At 38.5% G+C, this 23,455-nt stretch overlaps 1 protein-coding gene across 4 annotated transcripts in view; it reads left to right on the forward strand.

Annotated features, from left to right (window-relative positions):
* The window catches only part of mpp7a (MAGUK p55 scaffold protein 7a), a 135,572-nt gene that overhangs the window by 17,528 nt on the left and 94,589 nt on the right, over positions 1-23,455 (forward strand). For all 4 annotated transcript variants that reach the window (XM_067485904.1, XM_067485905.1, XM_067485903.1 and 1 more), the window contains one exon: positions 9,593-9,711. In XM_067485904.1, coding sequence (XP_067342005.1) covers positions 9,593-9,711 — 119 coding nt within the window. The remainder of the gene's footprint in view (positions 1-9,592; positions 9,712-23,455) is intronic.

Below are 23,455 nucleotides of genomic sequence, written 5' to 3' on the forward strand. Positions count from 1 at the left end.
TATATTTTGTCCAACAGCACACTGATAACCTTGATGGTTACAGTTACAGCAGAAAAAGGGAAAAAAAGAACATTTAACGTTGAATGATTGCTAGGTATGGCTCAGTAGTTGAAAAAAAAACTCAGTCCCTCTCTGCACTCTGGAAGCTCGCCATTCTGTAGGTCTTAGTGATATACGGCACGTTGTAAATTTACAAATATTATTTTTTCAATAAAATAGAATTTATTGACATAGTTGGCACATGGTGATGAAATGTCAGGTTATGGAAAAGGACTGGGAAATATGGCAAAAAAACTTTATCACAGTATGAGTTGATATTGATAAATATTACAATATAATCAAAGTAATTATTATTTTTTGTAGTAGTTACTTTTTGCTAAACCCTCCTTTAGGATTCCCCTAAAGGAATTTAGGATTCCCCAAAAGGAGGCAGAACATGAAAAATTACCACAAACAAAATTGATTTAAAACCAAAATGTAAATTTTAAAATTTGATTTGACTAAAATCTTTATTTATTAAACGGATTTTAAGCCATATGTAACACCCGACTCTCAATGTGAGATTTGGACCAAATGCTGTGGCTCAACTACTGGAGCAGTGTGTGTGTGTGTGTGTGTGTGTGTATATATATATGTGTGTGTATATATATATATATATATATATATATATATATATATATATATGGCCCCAATTAAAAGAGGGGAAAACAATAAAATACAACTCCTGGGGGTTTTACTCGGCCTCTGTCGGTATACGCTCGCACCAATGAATGTAAGGTTTTAATTCCAGAGTTCCTCACTCTCGTTGCAGTATTTGCCGAAGAAGTTATCCTACCACTCAAGCAGGATCTCCTCAGTTCAATGTCCATCCAAGGAAAATCAAATGCTATCAACCAACACTCGACTTGCCACCCTTGGTTGAAGTCTTTACAAAATCATATATTACAAAAAAAAACACAACATACAGAAGATACAGAACTCCTCTGAAGCCTCCCAATGACAACAACATGGCATCAAGGACCGCTTACAGTCAAAGAACTGTTATGACCTCATTGACATTTTCACCACTCATGCTTTGTGCATATACACACAAAATAATACACAAATCATAAGCAACACACATATCAACAGCATTTCGGTGTGCCAGTTACATCATTTCTTGTAGAACAGAGAGGGAAAAACCATAGCTAACGCCAATTAACGGTTAGCTGTTTGCTTCCATGAATTTGCTTCCAAATACTTCTACAGAAATGATTCACTCACTGAGAAGAGTCCCAGCACATCCAGCACCATGTGTCTTCATGGTATAATAGGCTTGACCGCAGCTTGGCCAAGTTGTCAAAAATTTCAAAATACGCTTTCCCACGAACAAAAAACGAACATTTTCTTCTCCTCCTCGTTCTGCAGCTGCATCCAATCTGCACTATGCAGACACAGGGTGTGGAGCTACTCCACACTACACCTGTTGAGACTCTGCAAACAAGCAATAATACCCCTAATTGTCAATATTCAAATCAAACCCCCCTTTTTACCAAAGACAATAAAATACACCTCAAGAAGTGTCACCTTCAGAAATGTACAAGTTCAGACCTCAGAAAAAGGACATTTTTCAGTAGCCCTTTATGTTGACAGGGTTACATGTACCTATGGAATTCGTGTACTTTGTAATGTCTAAGGAAGCAGCATGTGTAATGTTTCTAAACCTCATTTTCAAGTGTTACACTAGAAAACAATGAGAGTAGTTTGCTGTATATATGCTTTTGCTTTAATTCACTCATATGACAGTTTGCTGGCACTGTAGTAATCTGGTTCTTGTAATTCTATATACATGCAGGAGGTTCATAATCATATTACTTCTTGGTATCACAGTATGGATAGTATGTATAGTGATAGAAGACACTGCTTTTAATTATTTAGATTTACACATGTGGCAAAAAAAAAGTCTGGGCAAGCTACAGCTACCCATTCATTGTCAACCAAAGTCCAGATATATTGCTGACTACACACAGTAAGTTTCAAGTGCAATAGCCCAGCTGTATGATAGGGTACAATTGAACACTTTGACCAAATTCTGGGAACATTTTGATTCCAGTGAAAATCAAAACAGAAAATCAATTTACTAACCAATGTGGAGTAATTATGAACTTAAAAGAAGACAAGGTAATGTCACAGTTTCACGATTATTATGTCTACAAGTTATGTAACTTAGGTTATTGCGACAGAAAAAAACATGGGGATTATTTAATTGCAGACCTTAGGGTTTCACGTACCACTAAAAACGTGTTCGGTACCAGATCAGGTTGGCCTTCAGTGGCGACATGCTCAGCCGCAGTGGCTCAGGACTAACCTGCCATCTAACAGAATTTCATTGTACACCTTGTATATATAATGACAAATATAGCACTTTACCATTTCCTTTACTTTAAGAAGTTCATCTCCATGACCCAGGTGTTAAAAGATATTAGTATGCTGTTTACTAGTTGGTGTACCTTGCTGTACTTTGGACATAGGCTCTCCATTCTAATACTAGGATTGGTTATAACTGTGTTTGGTAGTCTGTGTACTTTTCTTGCTGTTTCTCACCTTCTTACTTGCATTGAATCAGACTTATATTGAAAGAAGTTGTAACTGTATAACATAAGGGCAACTTGTGCAGCACACCTCCCTGCAACTCAAATGTGAGAGCTATGCCCACTTCCATTTTTGTCCCCCATATGCCATTGACATCACTAGTTAGTGCCTATTTTACCATACACTGATGACCATCACAAAACAGGTGCTTTGAAAGACCCTGATGCTTTTGTTAACCTTGTTAAAGTAAACGTATTGTTCTAAGCTGTACCTGCATGTTCAATCAAGGTTTATGGCCCCTGCAGAGCATTTAAAGATAAGGGTGGTTCAGCATACACAGCTGTAGAAGAGGTTGGGGACATTCACATGAAATACTACACATGGAAATGTTTTGAAAGGACTATGCTTTTACCAGATACATTAATAACTTACTGGCTGAATGTTTGCATGTTTATGCAGAGAATGACGAACCATTCCAACCACCTTATACTTTCCAGTTAGGGAACACACTCTGTTGAAAAAGGTGATGGCTGTAAAATGATACTCCACAACATACTTCTATTCCAGTGAAGGACAAATAAAAACCAATAGATATGTTTTTTCCTCATCTAAATTCATGAGTTCTGAAAATATTGCTTTGGACACTTTCTACACATAAGAGACAATGGGTTGGGGAAGAATGCCTCTGCTAGGGGTTGAGTGTCCTCTGGGAGCTTCAAGCCATTTGTCCTGGCCCTTGACTAGTGAGTGGTTCTGCACAACATTGACACAGTACTAAAACATGAGTATTTTGATAGTTCTTCATGGCTTTGAACAGAACATGGCTTTTTCCAAAATGTTTACTGCTATATTGTTGCCACAGTGGAAGAAGCGGCATGTCAGTTGCATCTGGCTAGGTGGTTGGTGTGAAGAGGAGGTGGATTCCTCCTGTGACACAGACTTACTGAAGAGCACTGGCAGCATGGAAAAGCATTTAAGGCAAACTGACCAATCAGAGAACAAAACAGGTTCTTCTTGATTAATACATTTTGTAGCATAGTTCCACTTCTGGTTTCAAGTTTGAAAAAAATACCTTGTAATTTGTAAACATCTGCAGTGAATCAAATCACTTATTGAACCTATTATCACCTTTGTTTTATTTAACAAACCTATTTTTGGTTGCCTCTGAAATAACAAAGATAAATAAAAACATTATGATGCTGTATGTGAAAACATGATATGTCATACTAAGTTATCGTATCACATACATTCGTATGAAGCAGCTTATCCGCTTAAAACACCAAAATTAACAAAACAGTAAAATGTTATATTTCTGGGAAGAGTATAAGTGCCATTCCCCAGCCTACCTTCACTACCAGTCAAACAGAGAGTTTGACAGACACCTGACCAAAGAAACAAGCTTACCTTTAACCTGCTTTACAAAAGGAGGGAGAGCGGACACTCTTCTTTCCCAAGCCATGTCTCTTGAACCTCTTTCACAAATGAACTCTTGACAGTGACCTAAGAAATTAACTTCGGAAAACAGAACTGATAACAAAAAGGAAATGTCATCAACACACCCATTCGCTTGCATTAAATCATAAGGACTAATGATAGTCTTCAGGATGTAGAAGATGCATGAGGATAGTAGTGTGATGAAATTATGATCTCTTTACTGTGGTCTGCTGGATGTAAAACAAAGTTGTAAATTCTTCTGTAATTTGACACCTGATGCAGTTTAAGCCTGTCTTTGCACCCACTGTCTTTCTAGAGTTTCTCTATTTGGATGAAAACGTGTTTGCAGGAAGTGCAGGAATCATCAGCATTTTAATTATTTCATGTTGTGATGTTTTTATTCCCCTTTTCACTCCCAAATGAATGTGTGTATTACACAGTCATAAAATGATCATTATTTTAATTGTAAATTGCTGAGAATAAGCAGCTAATCTTATAGATTATATAGATAGATTATATTAATGTCTTCCGCAGAATGTTCATGAAGAACAAGCGGGATTTAGGCTGAGTTATTCAACAGTAGATAATGTTTTTATTTTTCAGCCAATTGATCAGGATGTACTGTGTATCAATTTCTCCAAAACCTTTGATAACATTTAATATAACTGTTTGTATTTCACCCTTATTGGTAATAGTATTTTTTATTTAATCTATGTACTCTCCCCTAGAATCATGCATGAAAGGTGTAGATGGGTAACAAAAAATGTAAGTTGTAACACTGGCGGAAGACAAGCCTGCAATAGTAAGCTTAGTTTTTAGGCTGAAAGTTTTACATTGTGTGTCTATTTTAAACCAAAGCTTTCATGATGGAAGACTTGGACATCCTCTAGCAAGCCAAAGTCAGAAGGTGACTGTGGTGCAGGAAGGTAGAGTGGTCGTCAACTAATCAGTTGTTGGTTCGATCCACGGCTCCTCTAGTCACATGTTGAAGTGTCCTTGTGCAAGACACTGAACCCCAGCTTAGTTGGCCAGCTGCATAGCAGCTCCCCTATTTACCATTTAAATGGTCAGCACTTATATGGGCCGCACTTATATAGCGCTTTTCTACCTATTGGTATTCAAAGCACTTTACACTGCTTCTCATTTACGCATTCGATGGGGTAGCTGTGATGTAGCTGGCCAACACACGTGGAGCAACTAAGTTGGGGTACAGTGTCTTACTCAAGGATACTTCGACATGTGACTGGAAGAGCCAGGGATTGAACCAGCAACTGTGGGATTTGCTCACAGGCATTAACTTAGCTACCACCAACCTTTTTCTGTTCGGCTCTATGGGTGCTCCCACTCTGTATTATGGATTTGAGATTTTTTTAGATTGGAGTAGATACATCTTTGTCATTTCTCATGTTATGGTACAAGGCAACAAAATAGCATCTAACCAGAAGTGCATTAGTAGCAGACTAAAATGTTTTGCATATATACGTTTAGAATGTATTGAGAATGCCCAGATGTTGGTTTGTAAAAGAATTCCTGCGTGTTAGCACAAGTTTGAGCAATGGGGATGTTTTGGGTGATTTGGGTGAATTTTAACAGTCTGCTTGTAATGTTAAAAGATGTATCGGATAAAATTATTATCTATGACTGACTATCATATCAAAGAAAACGTTATAATTTGCTTTAAATTACTTCCTGATATTTCCTTATCTTGCACTACTGTTAAAAAAAAAAAGAAAAAAAAAATCAAGGTAGTGACCTCCCATACTTTATGTGTGTGCTTATGTGTTTGACATAACATGGATGATTGAAAAACACTGCTATTTTTTTTAACCTCTGTGGAGGTATTGACATGAAAGGGGAAATGCTCTTCGGTAGTTAAAGTGGTCCCTTCTTCAATAAGGGAGACTTTAGAGTCCCTGTCTACTCAGATACACTAGTGACAACAGAACAGTCCAGACAAGTCTGTCCAAAACAAATGAGATGAAGCCAGACCAGCCTTCCTAGGAATAAGGCGTTCCACCCCTTAGTGGTAAGGATTTGGCACAGTCTTGTTTTCTTTCTTCCTCTTCTTTGCGTCTCTAGTCATGAATTTATGTGTCTTTCTACTTTTTCTGTTTTTACCCCATGTCAACACAGTACTTTTACTACTGTGGTTATTTCTGGGTTATTTTTCTCCCCCCCATATTTCCTTTTCACTTGTGCACCCATACACATTTATTTCAGCTTTGCACAGTTCTTTTTTGAGTTCTTGGTCCCTGTACAACTCTTTGTGTTTTCTGGAACTAGGTTTTGTCTGGGTCACAGGGTTCTGTCTGACATAGTGACCCTAGAAGGTGAGCACAGTGGCAGGTTGTCCACTATTCTTTACTTCAATTTTTCTAGTAGAGTTGATGGGTTTCCCAGGCGCTGCACTTTTGATAAACAGTTAAGCAATGGTCTGCACTTACATAGCACTTTTCTACCTATTGGTACTCAAAATGCTGTACACTGCTTCTCATTCACCCATTCCAACAACACGCGCACACACACCCACCCACACACCCACACACACACACACACTGATGGGGGAGCTCCTATGCAGCTGGCCAACACACACCGGGAGGAACTAAGTTGAGGTTCAGTGTCTTGCTCAAGGATACATCGACATGTGATTGGAGGGTCTGGGGATTTAATTCAATTTAATTCAATTCAGATTCAAATTTATTTATATAGATGCAATTCACCTCAAAGTGAATCACATCTCAAGGCACTTTACATAATAAAGACTATACAAATATGTAGAGAAAACCCAACAAAATTCCCCTTAAGCAAGCCCTAGGCAAGAGTGGAGAGTAAAAACTCACTTTAAAGGAAGAAACCTCCACCAGAACTAGGCTCAGGATGGTTGGCCATCTGCCTTGGGGTTAGTGGAAAGTGAAAAGAGAAAAGGGGAAAAAAAGACCAACAGTACGACCACATTGGAAACACACATCTGGGGAGCAGGGGATACCTGCAGAAAGGTACAGAGAGGAAGAAACCAAGTGAATGTCATGCAGTGGTGACATAATTGTGCGGTGAAGGAAGAGGAAAGGAACTCAGTGCATTGGTGACTCAGGTGTAGTCTAAGCCTATAGCAGCATGACAACTAACTATAAGCTTTATCAAAGAGAGAGGTTTTAAGCCTAGTCTAAAAAATAAACAGGGTGTCTGCTCCCGAATCTGAACGGGAACCAATTCCACAGGAGAGGAGCTTGATAAATAAAGGTTTTACCTCCAGTTCTACCATCACAATTTCTGGCAACCACAAGTAGGTCTGCATTCTGTGATCGATGTGATCTTTTAGGATAATACATTACTATTAGGTCTTTTAGATATTATGGGGTTTGACCATAAAGAGCTTTGTATGTAAGGAGAAGGGTTTTAAATTCTATTCTAGTTTTTATGGGATCCCTGTAAAACTCCATAACAAACTTGTGTGTGCATGAAAGATCTATCATTAACATAAATAAATTAAAATCTCTCTTGATCAGTCTCTGAAATCTATGTAATAAATGTTTTGGTCAGTGGTGTCAAATGCAATCCTAAGATCTACCAGAACCAGTATAGAGATGAGTCTATTATCCGAAGCCAAGAAAAGATGGTTGGCGACCTTTACCAGTGCTGCTTCTGTACTTTGATGTACTATAAATCCTGACAGGAAATCTTCAGACAATCTTCAAGTTATTCCTGTAAAGGTGGTCACATAATTCCTTTGCAACTACTTTTTCAAGGATTTTAGAAATAAAAGGGGAGATTGGATATTGGTCTATGATTAGCTAAAATACCTGGGATTTAGCGGTTTAAATACAGCTACCGTTTAGGCCATAGGTACATAACCCATTTCTAAAGATAGATTGATCGAATCTAATATGAATGTGTCTATTAAGGGTAGAACATCTTTGAACAGTCTAGTTGGAACAGGGTCTAACAGACTTGTTAGTTTAGATGAGGCAACAGCTGAGGTTAGCTTAATGAGGTTTATATGTAAGAAGGGAGGGGAGTCTTAGTGATGATTCTAGCACTGTTGTAAATGAAGATCTGTCATAATTTTGGGGAGGAGCTGGTGAATTATTTTACAATTTATTATTAGCAATAAATTCATGAGTTTGTTTACTAAGAAAGGGATTACTAGGCTCAACAGATCTATAGCTCTTGGTCACTCTAGCATACAGATGACAGACCTAAAAATCTAATTGATAACAGTGTCGCGCCTGTTTAACAAAACATACACAGTTTTAAGGTTTTGTCATTGAATACCTTCACATGGAGGTAAATTTCCTTGGTGGTGGTTACTCCGCAATTGTATCTCTTTTTTTTATTGTCAACAGTTTTTAAAGAAAAGCAAAATTCTTCTTGATTTGGCTGTGCAAACCCTGTAGCTTTTTTCAGAATTGACCTTTAAACCTCTGATAGCCAAGGTATTTTCTCCTGCAGAATATACAGTACATGCAAAACTCTGTTCCTCTGATGTTACATAAATTAGTACTTCATCTAGCATCGGCAATAGTGCCTAAGAAAATCCTCAACATTGGTTTAGAAACATTTCACACTGTAGTGTAGGAAACAGTTTTCTTGTTTTTATTCTATCTCTTGGTTCAGTTGGTATAGAAGAGGTCCAGGAAAACTCCAATGTCCAAAAGAGTCTCTAAACCAGACAAAACCTTCTATCTACTAAAAAATTTTGGCCCAGAGCAACGATACAAGTAGTGTGCCACCACAGTCAGCTTTGAAGCCATGCAGTTTTTGAATGTTGGTTGAATCATGAATATTCCTGCAAAACCATTCTTCTTGGACTTTGTCTGCAAAAAAATTAATATGTATTAAATCTAACCCTAACCCTAACTCACTCAAATGGCAGTGTGAGGCAGATGTAACACATACTCGTTTTAAGTTGAGAGAAACCACAAAACCACACAGTAGTCACTGAAGAGTCATTAAAGCAAAAATCTAAATAAACGTATATTAACAACTTCAGTTATATCAACAGTTGCTCAAATAAACTTTTTACAATGGGCTCCCTCTGTCATCCCATTTGCTCAATGCATGAAGGGCAGCCGAACTCCTGTCCTGTTACAGCAACCAGAAAGAGCAACATTAAAACCGCAACTATATTTTCTGTTCTGCTAATGTTGTTCACTGCTCTCTCTGTACTGATGCTCCCAAATAATTTTACGCAGTTGCTTATTATGTGAGTGAAATGCTGGCAGTGTAGGCTGCAGGTGTGTCTGCATGTATTGTTTTTATGAATTGGTCGACCTAGAGTTCAGATATCAACTGATGCAGAATTAACTTAAATTGTTAAAGATCAGGATGATTAATCGGCTAAAAGATCAATTAGTCGACCACTATTGTTAGCACATGCATTACTGTCTTACATGTCTCGTGACTGTACATGTGCGTATTCCTTAGCATGTGCATCACTTCAGATTATTGTACTGTATGATCGCATGACATGCATGCAAAAAACGTGGAATATATTTTCTGTTTCTGTGTGTGTGTATGTTTGTAAGGGACGTGAATGTATGTATAATCTTATCAGTATGCAATCCTGTTTCTCTTTATCCTTTTGCAGGTCTGTATGAAGTCCTGGTGGCTCTGCCTATCCAGCTGCAGTCACATGTAAGCTGCCCAGAGGACAACACTTTCCTTCAGCATGTGTTTGGGGAGAAAAGTCTCCACTTGCTGGTCAAGGTAAAAAAATAAAATAAATGCACCTCTTTCTTTAGAGGCTTGTTTGACACTTCCATACCTCCACAGGTATGTCATCAGGACCAACTGTCTTTCCACTATTTATCCTCTTCAACGACCTCCTCACTTAACTCTTACTAATCTTTGCTACTTCCTTCTCCACACCAGTCACCTCTTCTACTCTTTGTTCCCTTTCATTTTCCTCATTCATCAACTCTTCAAAGTACTCCTTCCATCTTCCCATCACACTCCTGGCATTCTTCCCATCTCTACCTCTTTGTCTGGCCAACCTGTACAAATCCACCCCTCCCTTTTTAGTGTCCAACCTAGTATACAAGTCCTCATATGCTTTGTTTGGCCTTTGCCACCTCTACCTTCACCTTACGCTGTAGCTCCCTGTACTCCTGTCTACTCTTTTCAGTCCTCTCAGTGTCCCACTTCTTCTTAGCCAACCTCTTTTCCTTGTATACACTCCTGAACTTCCTCGTTCCACCACCAACTTTACTCTATCCAGATGACACACCGAGTACCCTCCTACCTGTCTCCCTGATCAAATTAGCTGTAGTGGTCCAGTCATCTGGAAGCACCTCCAAACCACCCAGAGTCTGTCTCAGCTCCTTCCTGAAAACTACGCGACATTCTTACTTTTTCAACACCCACCACTTCGTCCTCTGCTCTGCCTTAGTCCTCTTCATCTTCCTCACCACCAGCATCATTTTACACCACCATCCTGTGTTGACAGGCTACACTCTCCCTTACCAATGCTTTACAGTCACTGATCTCTTTCAGATTACAAGGTCTACACAAGATGTAGTCCACCTGAGTGCTTCTACTTCCGCTCTTATACGTCACCCTATGTTACTGCCTCTTCTGGAAGAAAGTGTTCACTACAGCCATTTCCATCGTCTTTGCAAAGTCTACCACCATCTGTCCTTCTGCATTCCTGTCCTGAAGACTAAACCTGCCCATCACACTCTCATCACCTCTGTTCCCTTCACCTACATGCCCATTGAAATCTGCACCATTGATCACTCTCTCACCTGTGGGGATGCTCTGCATCACTTCATCTAACTCACTCCAGAATTTCTACCTTCTCTTCTATCTCACATCCTACCTGTGGGGCATAACCACTAACAACACTGAACATCATTCCTTCAATTTCCAGCTTCAGACTCATCAACCTGTCTGATACTCTAATCACCTCTAGAACATTCCTCACCAACTCCTCTTTCAGGATAACTCCTACTCCATTTCTCTTCCTATCTGACCCATGGTAGAACAACTTGAACCCTGCTCCCGAGCTTCTAGCCTTGCTACCTTCCCACCTGGTCTCCTGGACACACAGTATGTCCTCCTTCCTTTTCTGCATCATGTCGATCAACTCTCTAGCCTTCCCTGTCATAGTACCAACATTCAAAGTCCCTACTGTCAGTCCTACATTCTTAGCTTTCCTCTTCTCTCTCTGCCTACGAACACACCTTCCTCCTCTCCTTCTTTGTCTTCGACCAACAGTAGTCCAATTTCCACTGGTACCCTGTAGGTCAACAGCACTGGTGCTGGTCAATCTGGTATGGAAGTCATTGTCACAATTCGCATGTTTGATTTGGCATGTGTTTTACGTCAGATGCCCTTCCTGCCACAACCCTCTGCATTTATCCAGACTTGGGACTGGCACAAGAAGACACTGGCTTATGCCCCCTTGCGGTTGCATTATTCCCTTCCCTGCCAGATGCTTGCCTATAGTCACAGTGCCCAGACCTCCTGTTTCGACACACATAATTTTTTCACCCCATTTATAACCGTCATGTCATGTTTTAGTGTTGGTTATCCCAAGCATTATTATAGACTATTGTTTTTTTGACCTGGAACCCTGGATTTTGGACTTACAGTAACACTCTATGGTCTTTGTTTGTGGACTTGGATTACTGCTTGACATCTGAGTTTTTGGATCACACGCGGCCGGCTCTAGTCATTTTGGTGCCCTAGATGAGATTATGGTTTGGTGCTCCCTCACCCCCAACCCTCCGTGTGCACCCCAAAATTAATGGACAACAGCCATATGACAGAACTTAATTTTTGAATTAATAAAAATGTATTAATTTAAATTAAACCAGAGTTCCAGTTAGTTATTATTTTGAATATATTTAGAAAGTCCTGACATCTCCCACAATATCAACACTAAAAAGGTGCAATTTTCAAACAATAAAAAAACAATGCATTAGAATATAAAAATGCAATACAAAAGTTGCAGTGTGGGTTTATGTCAAAGTCAATCCTAGTGACACCAAATTTCCATGTGTCTGGACTTCTTTGCGGGAAAGGTGTCTATGGTATCATCAAATGATACCTGAAACCTCATGAAAGCTGCACCTGAGGGCTTGGACAGCCTTTTCATGTTGACAATATCAAAATGAAAAATATAAGACAAGATTAAACTTTATTGATCCCACAGCAGGAAAACTCACTTGTTAAGCAGCTTACGGGAATTGTGTAAAGTGCTAAATGTCAAGATTTGTTTATGAGAACTGAATCAAGAGTAAACAGTCATAAGCAATGTGATAAAACTGTAATCTGAGACACAGGGGAAAATACAAATAAAAAAACTCACTCCTGAAGGAGGTCAGAAACAGGAGTGTCAAGAGAAACGGTCTTTTAGGAAATTAGGGGTGAAGCTAACAGGCTGTAGAATCAGAAAATTAGTACAATACATAGAAAATAAACATGACACTAAGGCAGTAAGACTAAAGTATCCAAAATGTAAATACAATAACCAGGATTTCACTAACCCTGACATTATTCCCTGAAGTCTGGCTGAAGTCAGAATCCGCACAGGAATACAAATACATGAACTAGGGAATGCCGTGGACAAGGCTGGCAAACCCAAGAATGGGATTGTGGGTTATTAAAGAACACAGGATACCAAAGGGGTAAACTAAAAATCACTCCAGAGAAGCAGACAAAGGCTCACTTGGCCATGGAGCATTAAAAATGCATACATGAACACAAATCAAGGAAAAGCTAAACACAAATCAGGACTAGAATAACTAAAGGAGGCTATACTGGAATTTGGACGAGGCTAACTAAAGAACTGTCAAAAGTACTGGGAAGCAGAGCGCAGACAAAGGGACAGGTGTGAAACTGGTTAGAACAGTACATAGGGCTTTTAGTACTCTGGGGCTTACTCCATAAAGACCTGCAGCCTTTGTGGGCTGAAGTATGCATAGCTCTTTCTTTACCTGCTCTGCTGAGATGGTCATTGCACAACAAATCTATTGTGTGCGAAGTGGCAAAATCACTATAGGACAGGAAATGGCAGAGGTTGGCTTCAAAATAAAAGGTCAGGACAGGAAGTGAAGCCATTGAAAGGAGATAACCTAAAATCCATGACAGAAAAACCTTTTTTAAAGTAGGTGTGTCTTTCCCTGAAGGCGCTGCACAGAGCCTCCAATGTTTGATGCAGTGGGTGAGAGGTATTGTCCTTAATCGGTGTCAGCTTGGCAAACATCCTCCTCTATAGAGTTCAGTGGGCAGCATAGGGCAGAGCTTGTTCAGTCTCTAACTGTCCTGGTCAGTGCTGCCAGCACTCCAACAATATGACATGTTGTCTGCCAATTGGAAGATGTGACCTGAGCTGTGCAACGATCGTCCCATCCCCATTAATCAGATAAGGAATAATTGGTGCCCTCACGTATTTAGTGGCTCGACTTCGCCATCCCAGTCACTCACCAGCATCGTGTTAAGTCTCTTTGCCTTTTTTATGTAGTTTTATGTTTTATGTAGCTAGTTTACTCATCATGCTTTGTGTTAGTCTTTTTGAGTACTCAACCTGTTTTTTGTTTAGTTTCTTTAGTTCACTCAGCTTGGTTCATGACTTGTCTTTTGGTTCACCCAGCCTATTTCATATCGACCCTTTCCAATTCGCTCAGTCTAATTTATATTTATTCACTCAGCTGGGTTTATTATTAGTTTCTTGTTCACTCAACCTCTTTTTTTTTCTTTTGTTTTTGTTTATTACTTATATCTGAATATAACGTCATGTTGGTTTGGTTTTGGTCAATTAATTCTATTTACACTCCTTCTGGGTTTCTAGCTAATGGGTCCACTCTTATAACAAAATCATGAAACTGTTTTGTTGTCACAATAATTCTGGTTGACGTGTTTTTCTTCAAACTTCTGGAATTAACTGAAATTGAAATTAAACTTACCTAAAATTTTATGATAAACTGATAATTCAAATTATGAAATTCAAAGGGTTTATGATTGAGGGTGTGCGTCCTTGGGTGGTTTGAAAGTGTTACACTTTAATATCTTATCTGGAAAGCTGACTGGCATGCCACTTTGACTTTTAACTAAATCAGGGATCATCCTTCCCCCTTTGTATACTCAGTTTCTCTTATTATATTCCAAAGATGGTTCAGAGACAAACCCTAAAACAAAAAAAAAAATTTTATCATTCCCCTTTAAGAAAACTTTTCTTTTAGGAATGTTTGTTCAGGTTGCACCAATGTGAGCATGTGCTAGTATGAAATTCTTCAGTTGCTGAAGAAAAATCTTAATGTCTGGATTTGAGGAAACCTATTTCAAACCTATTTTCATTTGATGCCTGCATTGTTATGGATGGCTAAATAATAAGGCATGCTGAACGTGGGTAATGAACATGTGCAGGCTATCCAGGGCCTGCACATGTTCAGGTTCAGGTTCTCATTCTTGCCAGCCCCAAGGAAAATACTACATAGTGTGGAGGAAATGATGCTAATGAATGTAGAATTATATTTCTGTTATGTTTATCTAGTTGTAAGGGTGGAGTGCATTACCTAGCCCTGTAACTGCCCCTGATTATAGCGTGCTAGTCTTCAAAGTAGAATTCAAAAGGGAAGACAGTCCCTGTGCTGTTCAGACAAGAGTGGCTTAACCTCACAGACCTGGAGTTTAGAAAGCTTTGTACCTATTGCTAGAAGAATTCTGGACAGTAAACAAATAATTTGAATTTTTAGTGTTTTTCATCAAATGCATGAGATCAAGGGAAGCTTGTTATGGAGAGACTTTTGATAAATAGTTAAACCTAGTGTAGTGATAGACATAATTATCATGGAATTAGAAAACAAATTTTTCTTTGCAGTGTGCAATGTAAGGCATACCTGCAGGGATAGGGTACGTAGCTGGAGCCACCACTCCTTTGAACTGTGAGAAACTGGATGGTCTCTGGATCTCTGTTTGTAGAGGGTTTCTAGTGATGTTCAAATGAGAGGAGACCCTGGGCCTGACCCAGAAGACAAGTAATTAGAAATATTCTCTGACTTACTCTGAGTAGAGTAAGATTTGATTTAGTTTTGATAAATATGCTTGAACAAGTTGTCTCTGCAATACCAACAAATAGCAAAAAGGTAGGGAGATCTTGAAAGCATGAAGAATTTTAATGAGGTGGTAAATGGGTGTCTATAGGCTACAATGTAAATGGTAAATGGTCTGCACTTCTATAGCTCTTTACACTGCTTATTATTCACCCATTCAAACTCACAATCATGCACACACTCGTACACCGATGCTGAAGCTGCTATGCTCACTGGGAGGAACTTGGATGTGGTTCAGTGTCTTGCTCAAGGACACTTCCACATGTGATCGGAGGAACCGGGGATTGAACCAACAACTGCGAAATTGATGGAAAACCACTCTACCTTCCTGCACCACAGTCGCATTTGATATTTGTGTTTTTTTTTCTTTAAACATTAATATTCTTCTTATATTAATAATATTCTGCTAAAACATAAATTAATAAGCTTCATGCATGCATGCAGTTCTGTTTAAAACTTTGCATCCACCACCACAAATGTTCACTATCAGAAGTCAAGAAAATTGGTTGAGTGTGTAAGAACACAGTTATAGTAAAATATTGAAAATATTTGTAACCTCCTCCAATCTGGTGTGTATTTTTTGCCCATTCCTAATTGCTTCTTCAAATCTATATACAGATTTTTAATGATATTTCAGTGAAGTCTAGAGAGAGGGGCTGTGTTAAAAAATTCACCTGGCTCTTTTAAAATCCTTCTTGAGTTGACTTTGCTTTGGATCATTGTCTTTTTGAAGGATCCACTGCCTCTTCATTTTTAATTTTGGCTGATGTAAAAAGCTTTGCTTTAAAATCTATTGGGCTGCATTCATTCCTCCTTGAACTTTATGCAGAACTAGTGTCTGATGGAGATGTACATAATTGTGGCTCAGTGCAAACTGTTTACCATTTACCCTCCCATACATCAGCAAGTCTCCATCATGTTTAAATGTGGCAATAGTGTTCCTCTCCTCATACACATTTTTTCTCACCCCACATACGTGAGCAAATTATAACCAAATAATTCAACTTAAATCTCACAAATGACATGATCTTGTTCAGAAACTCATTTGATTTGTTCACATGGTCGTTTGTATGCTTCAACCATGCGGCCTTAGTCCAGAAATAAGTGTAGTCTTCCTTTGTGTTTTTTTTTCACAAACAATTAAGATTTGTTCAGACTGGAAATGTGGATTTTAGTTCTAGTTGCTTCTATAGATCTTGCCAGGTCCCCTGTTGTTTGTTTTGGATTTTTGTGTAGCTCTCAAGAAAATTTCCTGGCGCCTCTTTCAGTTATTTTTCTTTCATTGTGTCTGTTTCTTCCATTACTGGATTATGGTCTTCACAGTTGGGACTGGTATCCCCTAACCCTGAACTTTTTTATATCCCTCTTCACTTTTATGAAGGGTTACCAGTTTCACTTTGAGGTCTTCTCAAGACTGTTCTCCTGAGCCCATTGTTTTGGTTGTTAAAACCGCTTGAGTCTACTTAGAGTTATGATCAACACTTATTGAGTGGCACTAGGTATGTTAATTTGGGAAGATTAGACACCTGATTTTTACTTATTTGCGCTTAAACACCTAAAGGGTTTATCAAGTGAGATGTAAACATTTGCACTGATATAATTTTCTGGATTTTACTGTAATTTTATTTTTATACAATCTATGCCAATTTCCATTATCCAATCAAGTATGTAATTTAATGATCTGTAGTATCTGAATGTGCATGAAATATGACGATGAAAAAACATTTAATATTTTTGTCCTTTTACTGTTAGGGGGTGGAAACTTTTTCTCTCTAAAACTGTTCACCCACTCACTAACTTTTATAATCAATAGATTAACATTTACAGTGACATTTCTGGGATCTGTCCTCCTCTAAAATAACTTAAAATAATGTATAGGAATTATATAGTATAACATGCTAAAAAAGCTTGTGAGGCCAATATGCCAGCTCTTCAGTCCATGCCTGTCCTGTTTTCACATTGAGATTAAGCATTTTCTCCTTTTCTTTAAAACTTTTCCCTAATCCTTTATCTCATGAGTCATATTCTCTGCAAATATATGCATATTAGCTCTATCCAGTTCAATGGGTCAAACTATCTTCTGGTAAAAATAGCTGAAAAACAAGTTCGGAGGTATTGGATGTATTGATCTTGTGCACCTTCTGATCTACTAGTAGGTGCAGTTGTCACTACAGATGTATATTTGTGGGGATAAGGACAAATCATGTGATACATTCCTGACATCTTGCAATCCAGGCAATATGGACTGTGCCACATGCTGCCCTGCCCTCTCACTTCTTTCTCTTCATCCATTGTTCACCAGAATCTATTTTTTAATGTTTATTTTAGTGTAAAGAACAAGAGGTTGTTTTAACTTTGGACAAGGCTAAACAGCAGAAAGACACACGCATTATGTTAATTTGGCTTACTCCAAAACTCGGGTTGCTCATATGGAAACAATCAGGAATCACTTGGGTAATTATGTAGCTTTGGGTTAAGAAGTGAGAAGGCTCAAGAGTTGGAGATGGAAAAAGAGAGGAAAGGAGACTTAATCAAGACTTAAACCATTTCTGTCTATCCTCACTTGCTTTCAGCTGGATGGTTGTGACAGCCTCTTAGGTTTCTCTCAAACCTTTTTTTTTTTTTTTTTTTTTTTTTTGGTGGGCTGGAACTAGACTCGTTTGCTGGTGCAGTTAAATTATGTTGGGACAGCATTAGGTTGCTGTCATACACTTTTGTTTTTGTGGCATAGCTCAAATTCACCTTTGTCAGTGTTCTGCAACTTTTAAAAATCCTACTTTTAAATTTGCGAGACTTAACAACTGTAGTCCTAAGTACCTTTTTTATTTCTTTTACATTTCATATTACAAATAGTTTAATATCTTTATTCAGTACCTCTGCTAGTTATTCCCTGTGCTTGTCTGAGTAAAGAAACTGTTATGGTCTGCACCTATATAGCGCTTTTCTACCTATCGGCACTCAAAGCGCTTTACACTGCTTTTCATTCACACTCACAATCACATGTACATTCATACACCAATGAGGGAGCTGCTATGCAGCTGGCCAACGTTCACCAGGTCTAAGTTGGGGTTCAGTCTCTCAAGGCCTCTTCGACGTGACTGGAGGAACCGTGGATTGAACCAACAAATGTGAGATTGGTGGATAACTGGTCTACCTTTCTGCGCCACAGTCGCCCATGATGTTACTCATCATGATAGAAATTTATATAGACACACTTGAAATACACAGTAAATAGTTTAGTTTATTTTTAATACGGAAACATTTAAAATAGCAGTTTATGAATTCTAATTTATTAGATTAATTTAGATTTAGATGATGGGCTCATGCTTGCCAAGATGAGCTCCTTAGTCTTGTTGGAGTAAAGGAGCATGTTATTGTCCATGCACCACGCAGCCAGGTGTTGTTCCTCCTCCCTGTGGGCTATCTCATTGTTGTCTTTGATAAGGACGATCACCGTAGTGTCATCTGCACATTTGGAGCCATGCACAGGTCTGCAGTGGTGGGTGAAGAGGGAGTAGAGGAAACGGGTGAGCACACAGCCCTGTGCTACACTGATGTTGAGGGTGATGGTGGTGAAGCAGGTGTGGCCTGACCTGACATGCTAAGTTCTGATGGTCAGAAATTTCAGTATCCAGTTACAGACCGAGGCGCTGATCCCCAGATCTCCAAGTTTAGTGCTACGGGGCATTTTGGGGTGGAGTCTTTTGGCACTGGAGGTAGATTTTAGGCGTGTAGGCAGAGGTGCCTGGGCGAGAGATGGGTTGAAAACATCTGTAAAAAGCTCAGAGAGCTGACCAGTACATGTCCTAAGCGCGTTTCCACTTGCATGTGTTGATCTAGCTCAGTGCCGCATAGACATCTGTAGAGATGAGTGTGAGGGGCTGGTGCTCTGCAGAGGGAGTGGTCTGTCTCCTTGTGTCCCAGTCGAAGCAAGCATAGAAGTGGTTTAGCTTATTGAGGAAGGAGACATCTGTGGCTATTGGGGTGGAATTACTGGGTTGTAGTCGGTGATGGCCTGGATGTCCTGCCACATACGCCGGGATCAGATTTAGAGAAGTTGTCCTACCTTCAGCTTGTAGCAACATTAATTAATTAATGTTAATAGATGGGGTGGTTGTAGCTCAGTTGGTAAGGCAGTTGTCCACGGACCACAAGGTCAGTGGTTAAATCGACGGTCCTGGCTGTATGTCGAAATGTCTCTGGGCAAGATATTGAACGCCCAACAGCCCATTCCCATCCCCAGCTGTGTAGTGCCTGTCCAAGCCTGGTAGAAATTGAGGAGGGTTTCATCAGGAAGGGCATCCGGTGTAAAAAACTGTGCCAAATCAACATTCCGACAATGATCTGCTGTGGCGACCCTGAACTCACGGGATAAGCCACAAGGGAAACAAAAACAAACAAACAAATTAAAAAAAAAAATAATATATATATATATATATATATATATATATATATATATATATATATATATATATATATATATATATATATATATATATATATATATATATATATATATATATGATTAGTTGAAGCTATGATCTGATGCTTTTTCCATTTTAGTCGTGTTGTAACATTGCATAGTGACTGTAACAGCTGTCATTTCACGAATAAAACACTGATATATATTGAGAAAATGTCGAGAGCTGCAAAAAAGCTTGGGATGTACTGAACAAAGACCCACATAAAGCCCTTAATGAAGACTTAATGAATATAAGACTTTATGTATTTGTTTTGCTTGTAGCAATATTTTGTTATTTATACCTGATCCTTCAGAAGGAGAGGAGAACAAAAAAATTAATTTGCTCAATCAATCAATCGTATTAATGTGTGAATCAGCAGGGATCAGTTCAATCCCAGTTCTCAGTGAGGTAACAACAAGAACTGGCATAGTTATGCTTTACTTCTCCTGCTTTCTGAGCGCATGCCACCAAGATGGAGAGGCAGGCCACGCCAAGTTCAGTTAAGAAAAAGTTTGGAGCACTGGTCATTATATTGTTTGATCAACTCTGATAATGTGTTTACGAGTAATACGACTGTGTTATTTTACAATTAATCCTGTGGCTTTATGTCTAAAAATAAGTCTGGGGGTTTTAGTTTAGCTGTGGGCGCTCCTGCTCAGTGAATTAATTAGTGAATTAGATATAGTGGAGTAAAGTCAAAGTAGCCATAATTAAATCTACTTAAGTAAAGTACAGTTACATGTAAGTGTAAAGTGTAGTAACAAAGTACTTGTACTTGTACTTTGTTAGTTTCCACCACTGGACAGATATAGAATATATTTAGATTGAGAGGAAATACAATTTACAGTACTGTCTTCATTAGATACATATTTTACTATGAAAACTGTAACTGTTAAAAGACTGATCTGGTTCCAAATGTGAGGTGAGGCAAGTTAATTTGACAAGATTCATTAGCTAAAATTCAAAGCTAAAAGAGCTGGCAAAATCTGATAAGCTAATCAGCAGCATAGAGATTCAGGGAAGTTACTTTAACAGATAACAGAATCAGGTAGGTAAAAGTACTGCAGAAAACATGAGGACAAGTAAGTAACAAGTAATAGACAAGTGCTAAGATGAACGTGCAAGCAACAAGAAAGTTATTGATGGTGAGAGTGACAAAAGCTTCTACATAAACAGAGTTGAAGCAAGAGGAGTTTGAAGCATGAGCCCAAAGTAAATGGTCTGCACTTAAATGGTCTTCACTTATATAGCGCTTTTCTACCTATTGGCACTCAAAGCGCTTTACAGTGCTTTTTATTCACCTATTCGCATTCACACTCAAACACACATACACCGATGGGGGAGCATCTATGCAGCTGGCCGATCTCATCGAGAGAAGTTGGGGTTCCGTGTCTTGCTCCTGGAAAATTCGACATGTGATCGGAGGAGCCGGGGATTGAACCAACAACTGCGAGATTGGTGGACAACCGCTCTACCCTCCTGTGCCAAGTCGCCTAAAAGTGAAGATAGATTAGTTGTGGAGACCATGGTGTAGAACAGAAAAAACAGCCAGCAGTGAAGTGTGACCTCAGAGTAAATAATGAATGTCCTGATTACAAAAAATGAACTCCAGGTGAGAGTAGGCAGGCTAGGTGAACGTAGGAAAAACCAAACCAAAGATTAGGGGGCCAAGGAGACCAAGGAACAAAACACAAATATAGTCCAAATCAAGGATCATGGCATAGAAATATTTTCAGTTTCATCAATGACTGTCTACAGAAAGTTGGAGCTAAAACTAACTAATAAAAAGCAACAGATGTTTTTTCCAAAAGCCAAGATTGGTCAAAACTCAACTCTCCAATCTGCTTTTATCAACAATTTTGTCAATTTTCTAAGATTTTCAGCTTCCACGCAACTTCCGATTGCTTATTTAAAAACAACTGAATGTTCATAGAATTAATAATTATACAATTTAAATACAGAGTGAACTTTTATTTATGTCTTAAGTTTATTATGATACACACCTGATTATGCCAATAGGAGGTCACGAAGATTAATGTTGAATCGGTGTGTAACTTTGCCAAAACTATGTCGGACTCCGTAGTTTGCTATGGACCCCAGCCAAATCTGACCAGTGATGACATGCACAGCAGCATCATTCAAATGCTGGCTGTCTAGATGGTGTCTGGCAAGGTACATGGGCTATATAGACAGTTGGAAATCGTTTTTGGGGAACACCTATGCTGATTAGATCTTTAAGAACAAGGGAGATGTGCAGAATTTAGATTCAGAGAAAGCATATGATAGGGTGCCAAGAGAGGAGCTGTGGTATTGTATGAGGAAGTCTGGAGTGGCAGAGAGGTATGTTAGAGTGGTGCAGGACATGTATGAGAGCTGTAATACCGTGGTGAGGTGTGTTGTAGGTGTGACAGAGGAGTTCAAGGTGGAGGTGGGTCTGCATCAACTCACAGAAAAATAAAGGTGCTAACTGGAACCAAAAATAGTTCTTGAGACTGATGCCATAGAAGAACCATTTTTAGTACCACAAAGAACCTTTTAGAAAATGGTTCTTTGAAGAACCATTTTTATCAGTGGTTCACTGAAGAACCCTTAAAAGTGCCTCAAAGAACCATCCAACAATAGTTCTATGAGGCACCATAAATGGTGCCATTAAGAACCTTTCAGAAGATGGTTCTTCAAAGAACCCCTAAAAGTGCCTCAAAGAACTACCATAAATGGTTCTTTAAGGAACGTTATATGGTTGCTTAAAGAACTTTTCTAAAAATGGTTCTTTGAAGAACCAATTTTAAGAAATCTTTCAAAATAAAATATATCATGAATTGATGTGTCAGGTAAAATAAGTACAAGAACATTGATGTAAAAGGTTTACTGACCATACTTAGCATACACAGAAACAATAAAACAATTTCCACCCTCAGCACAGCTATTAACATATTCCACATAACATATTTATACAGCAGTCCAAGCTGTCATATACAGGGAATTCATAATTTCACAGTAAAACATGACAGAACACATTTTCAACTTTGGCTTGCACTGTTTTTTTATATGCAAACCCTTTTTTATATATATATATATATATATATATATATATATATTTTTTTTTTTTCTTTTTTAAATGTACCACATACAAATAATGTAAGACCTCATGAATATAATATAAAACTTATTTAGTACTAAAACAACCAAGAATTATATTTTAGGTTAATCTATCTAGCACCTTTTAACAATAAATAAATTAACAATGTGGTTAATAAAACATTCGGTTATTTAAAAATACATCCTGGAATCTAATGTGGCCTCCACAAATATTTTCTTTTGTTAAACAAAACAGTTTAAGAAACAGCAAAATATAAAATTTCATTTTGCATGCCAATTTAAACATCAACTTTAATATGAAAATTAAAACAGTTGCAGAATTATTATCTAAAGATGGACTTACCAATCAATTAATTATATCTCACAGCTTTTCTGTATCAAGACTTTCATGTTTGAATTATTGTTCAAGATTAGTCAATTTCAGGACAATGCAAGGCTCTTCTTACAATTTGCTGGCACTAGGAGACTAGGACACATTAAGTGCATTTGCCACTCTTTGCACAGCTATTGGTGCAGTTGTCGTCAAAGTTTCAAGCTTCAGAACAAATACTTCCAAAAAGTATTTTTCAGTGGACCTGGATAGGCAACATTGTAGACATAGTAAAAGGGACAACGCAATACTCAGATGCAGCCTTTAGCTGCATGGATTTTCAAAGAACCATGCAGGCTTCTGAAGAACCGTTTAAGAACCATTTTTTTTCTGTGTGAAGGATCGGCTCTGAGCCCCTTCTTGTTTGCTCTGGTGATGGACAGGCTGACAAATGAGGTTAGACAGGAATCTCCGTAGACTATGATGTTTGCAAACGACAGTGTGATTTGTAGTGAGAGCAGGGA

Source organism: Channa argus, chromosome 19 (assembly GCF_033026475.1).
Source record: "Channa argus isolate prfri chromosome 19, Channa argus male v1.0, whole genome shotgun sequence".
Classification (NCBI taxonomy): Eukaryota; Metazoa; Chordata; class Actinopteri; order Anabantiformes; family Channidae; genus Channa; species Channa argus.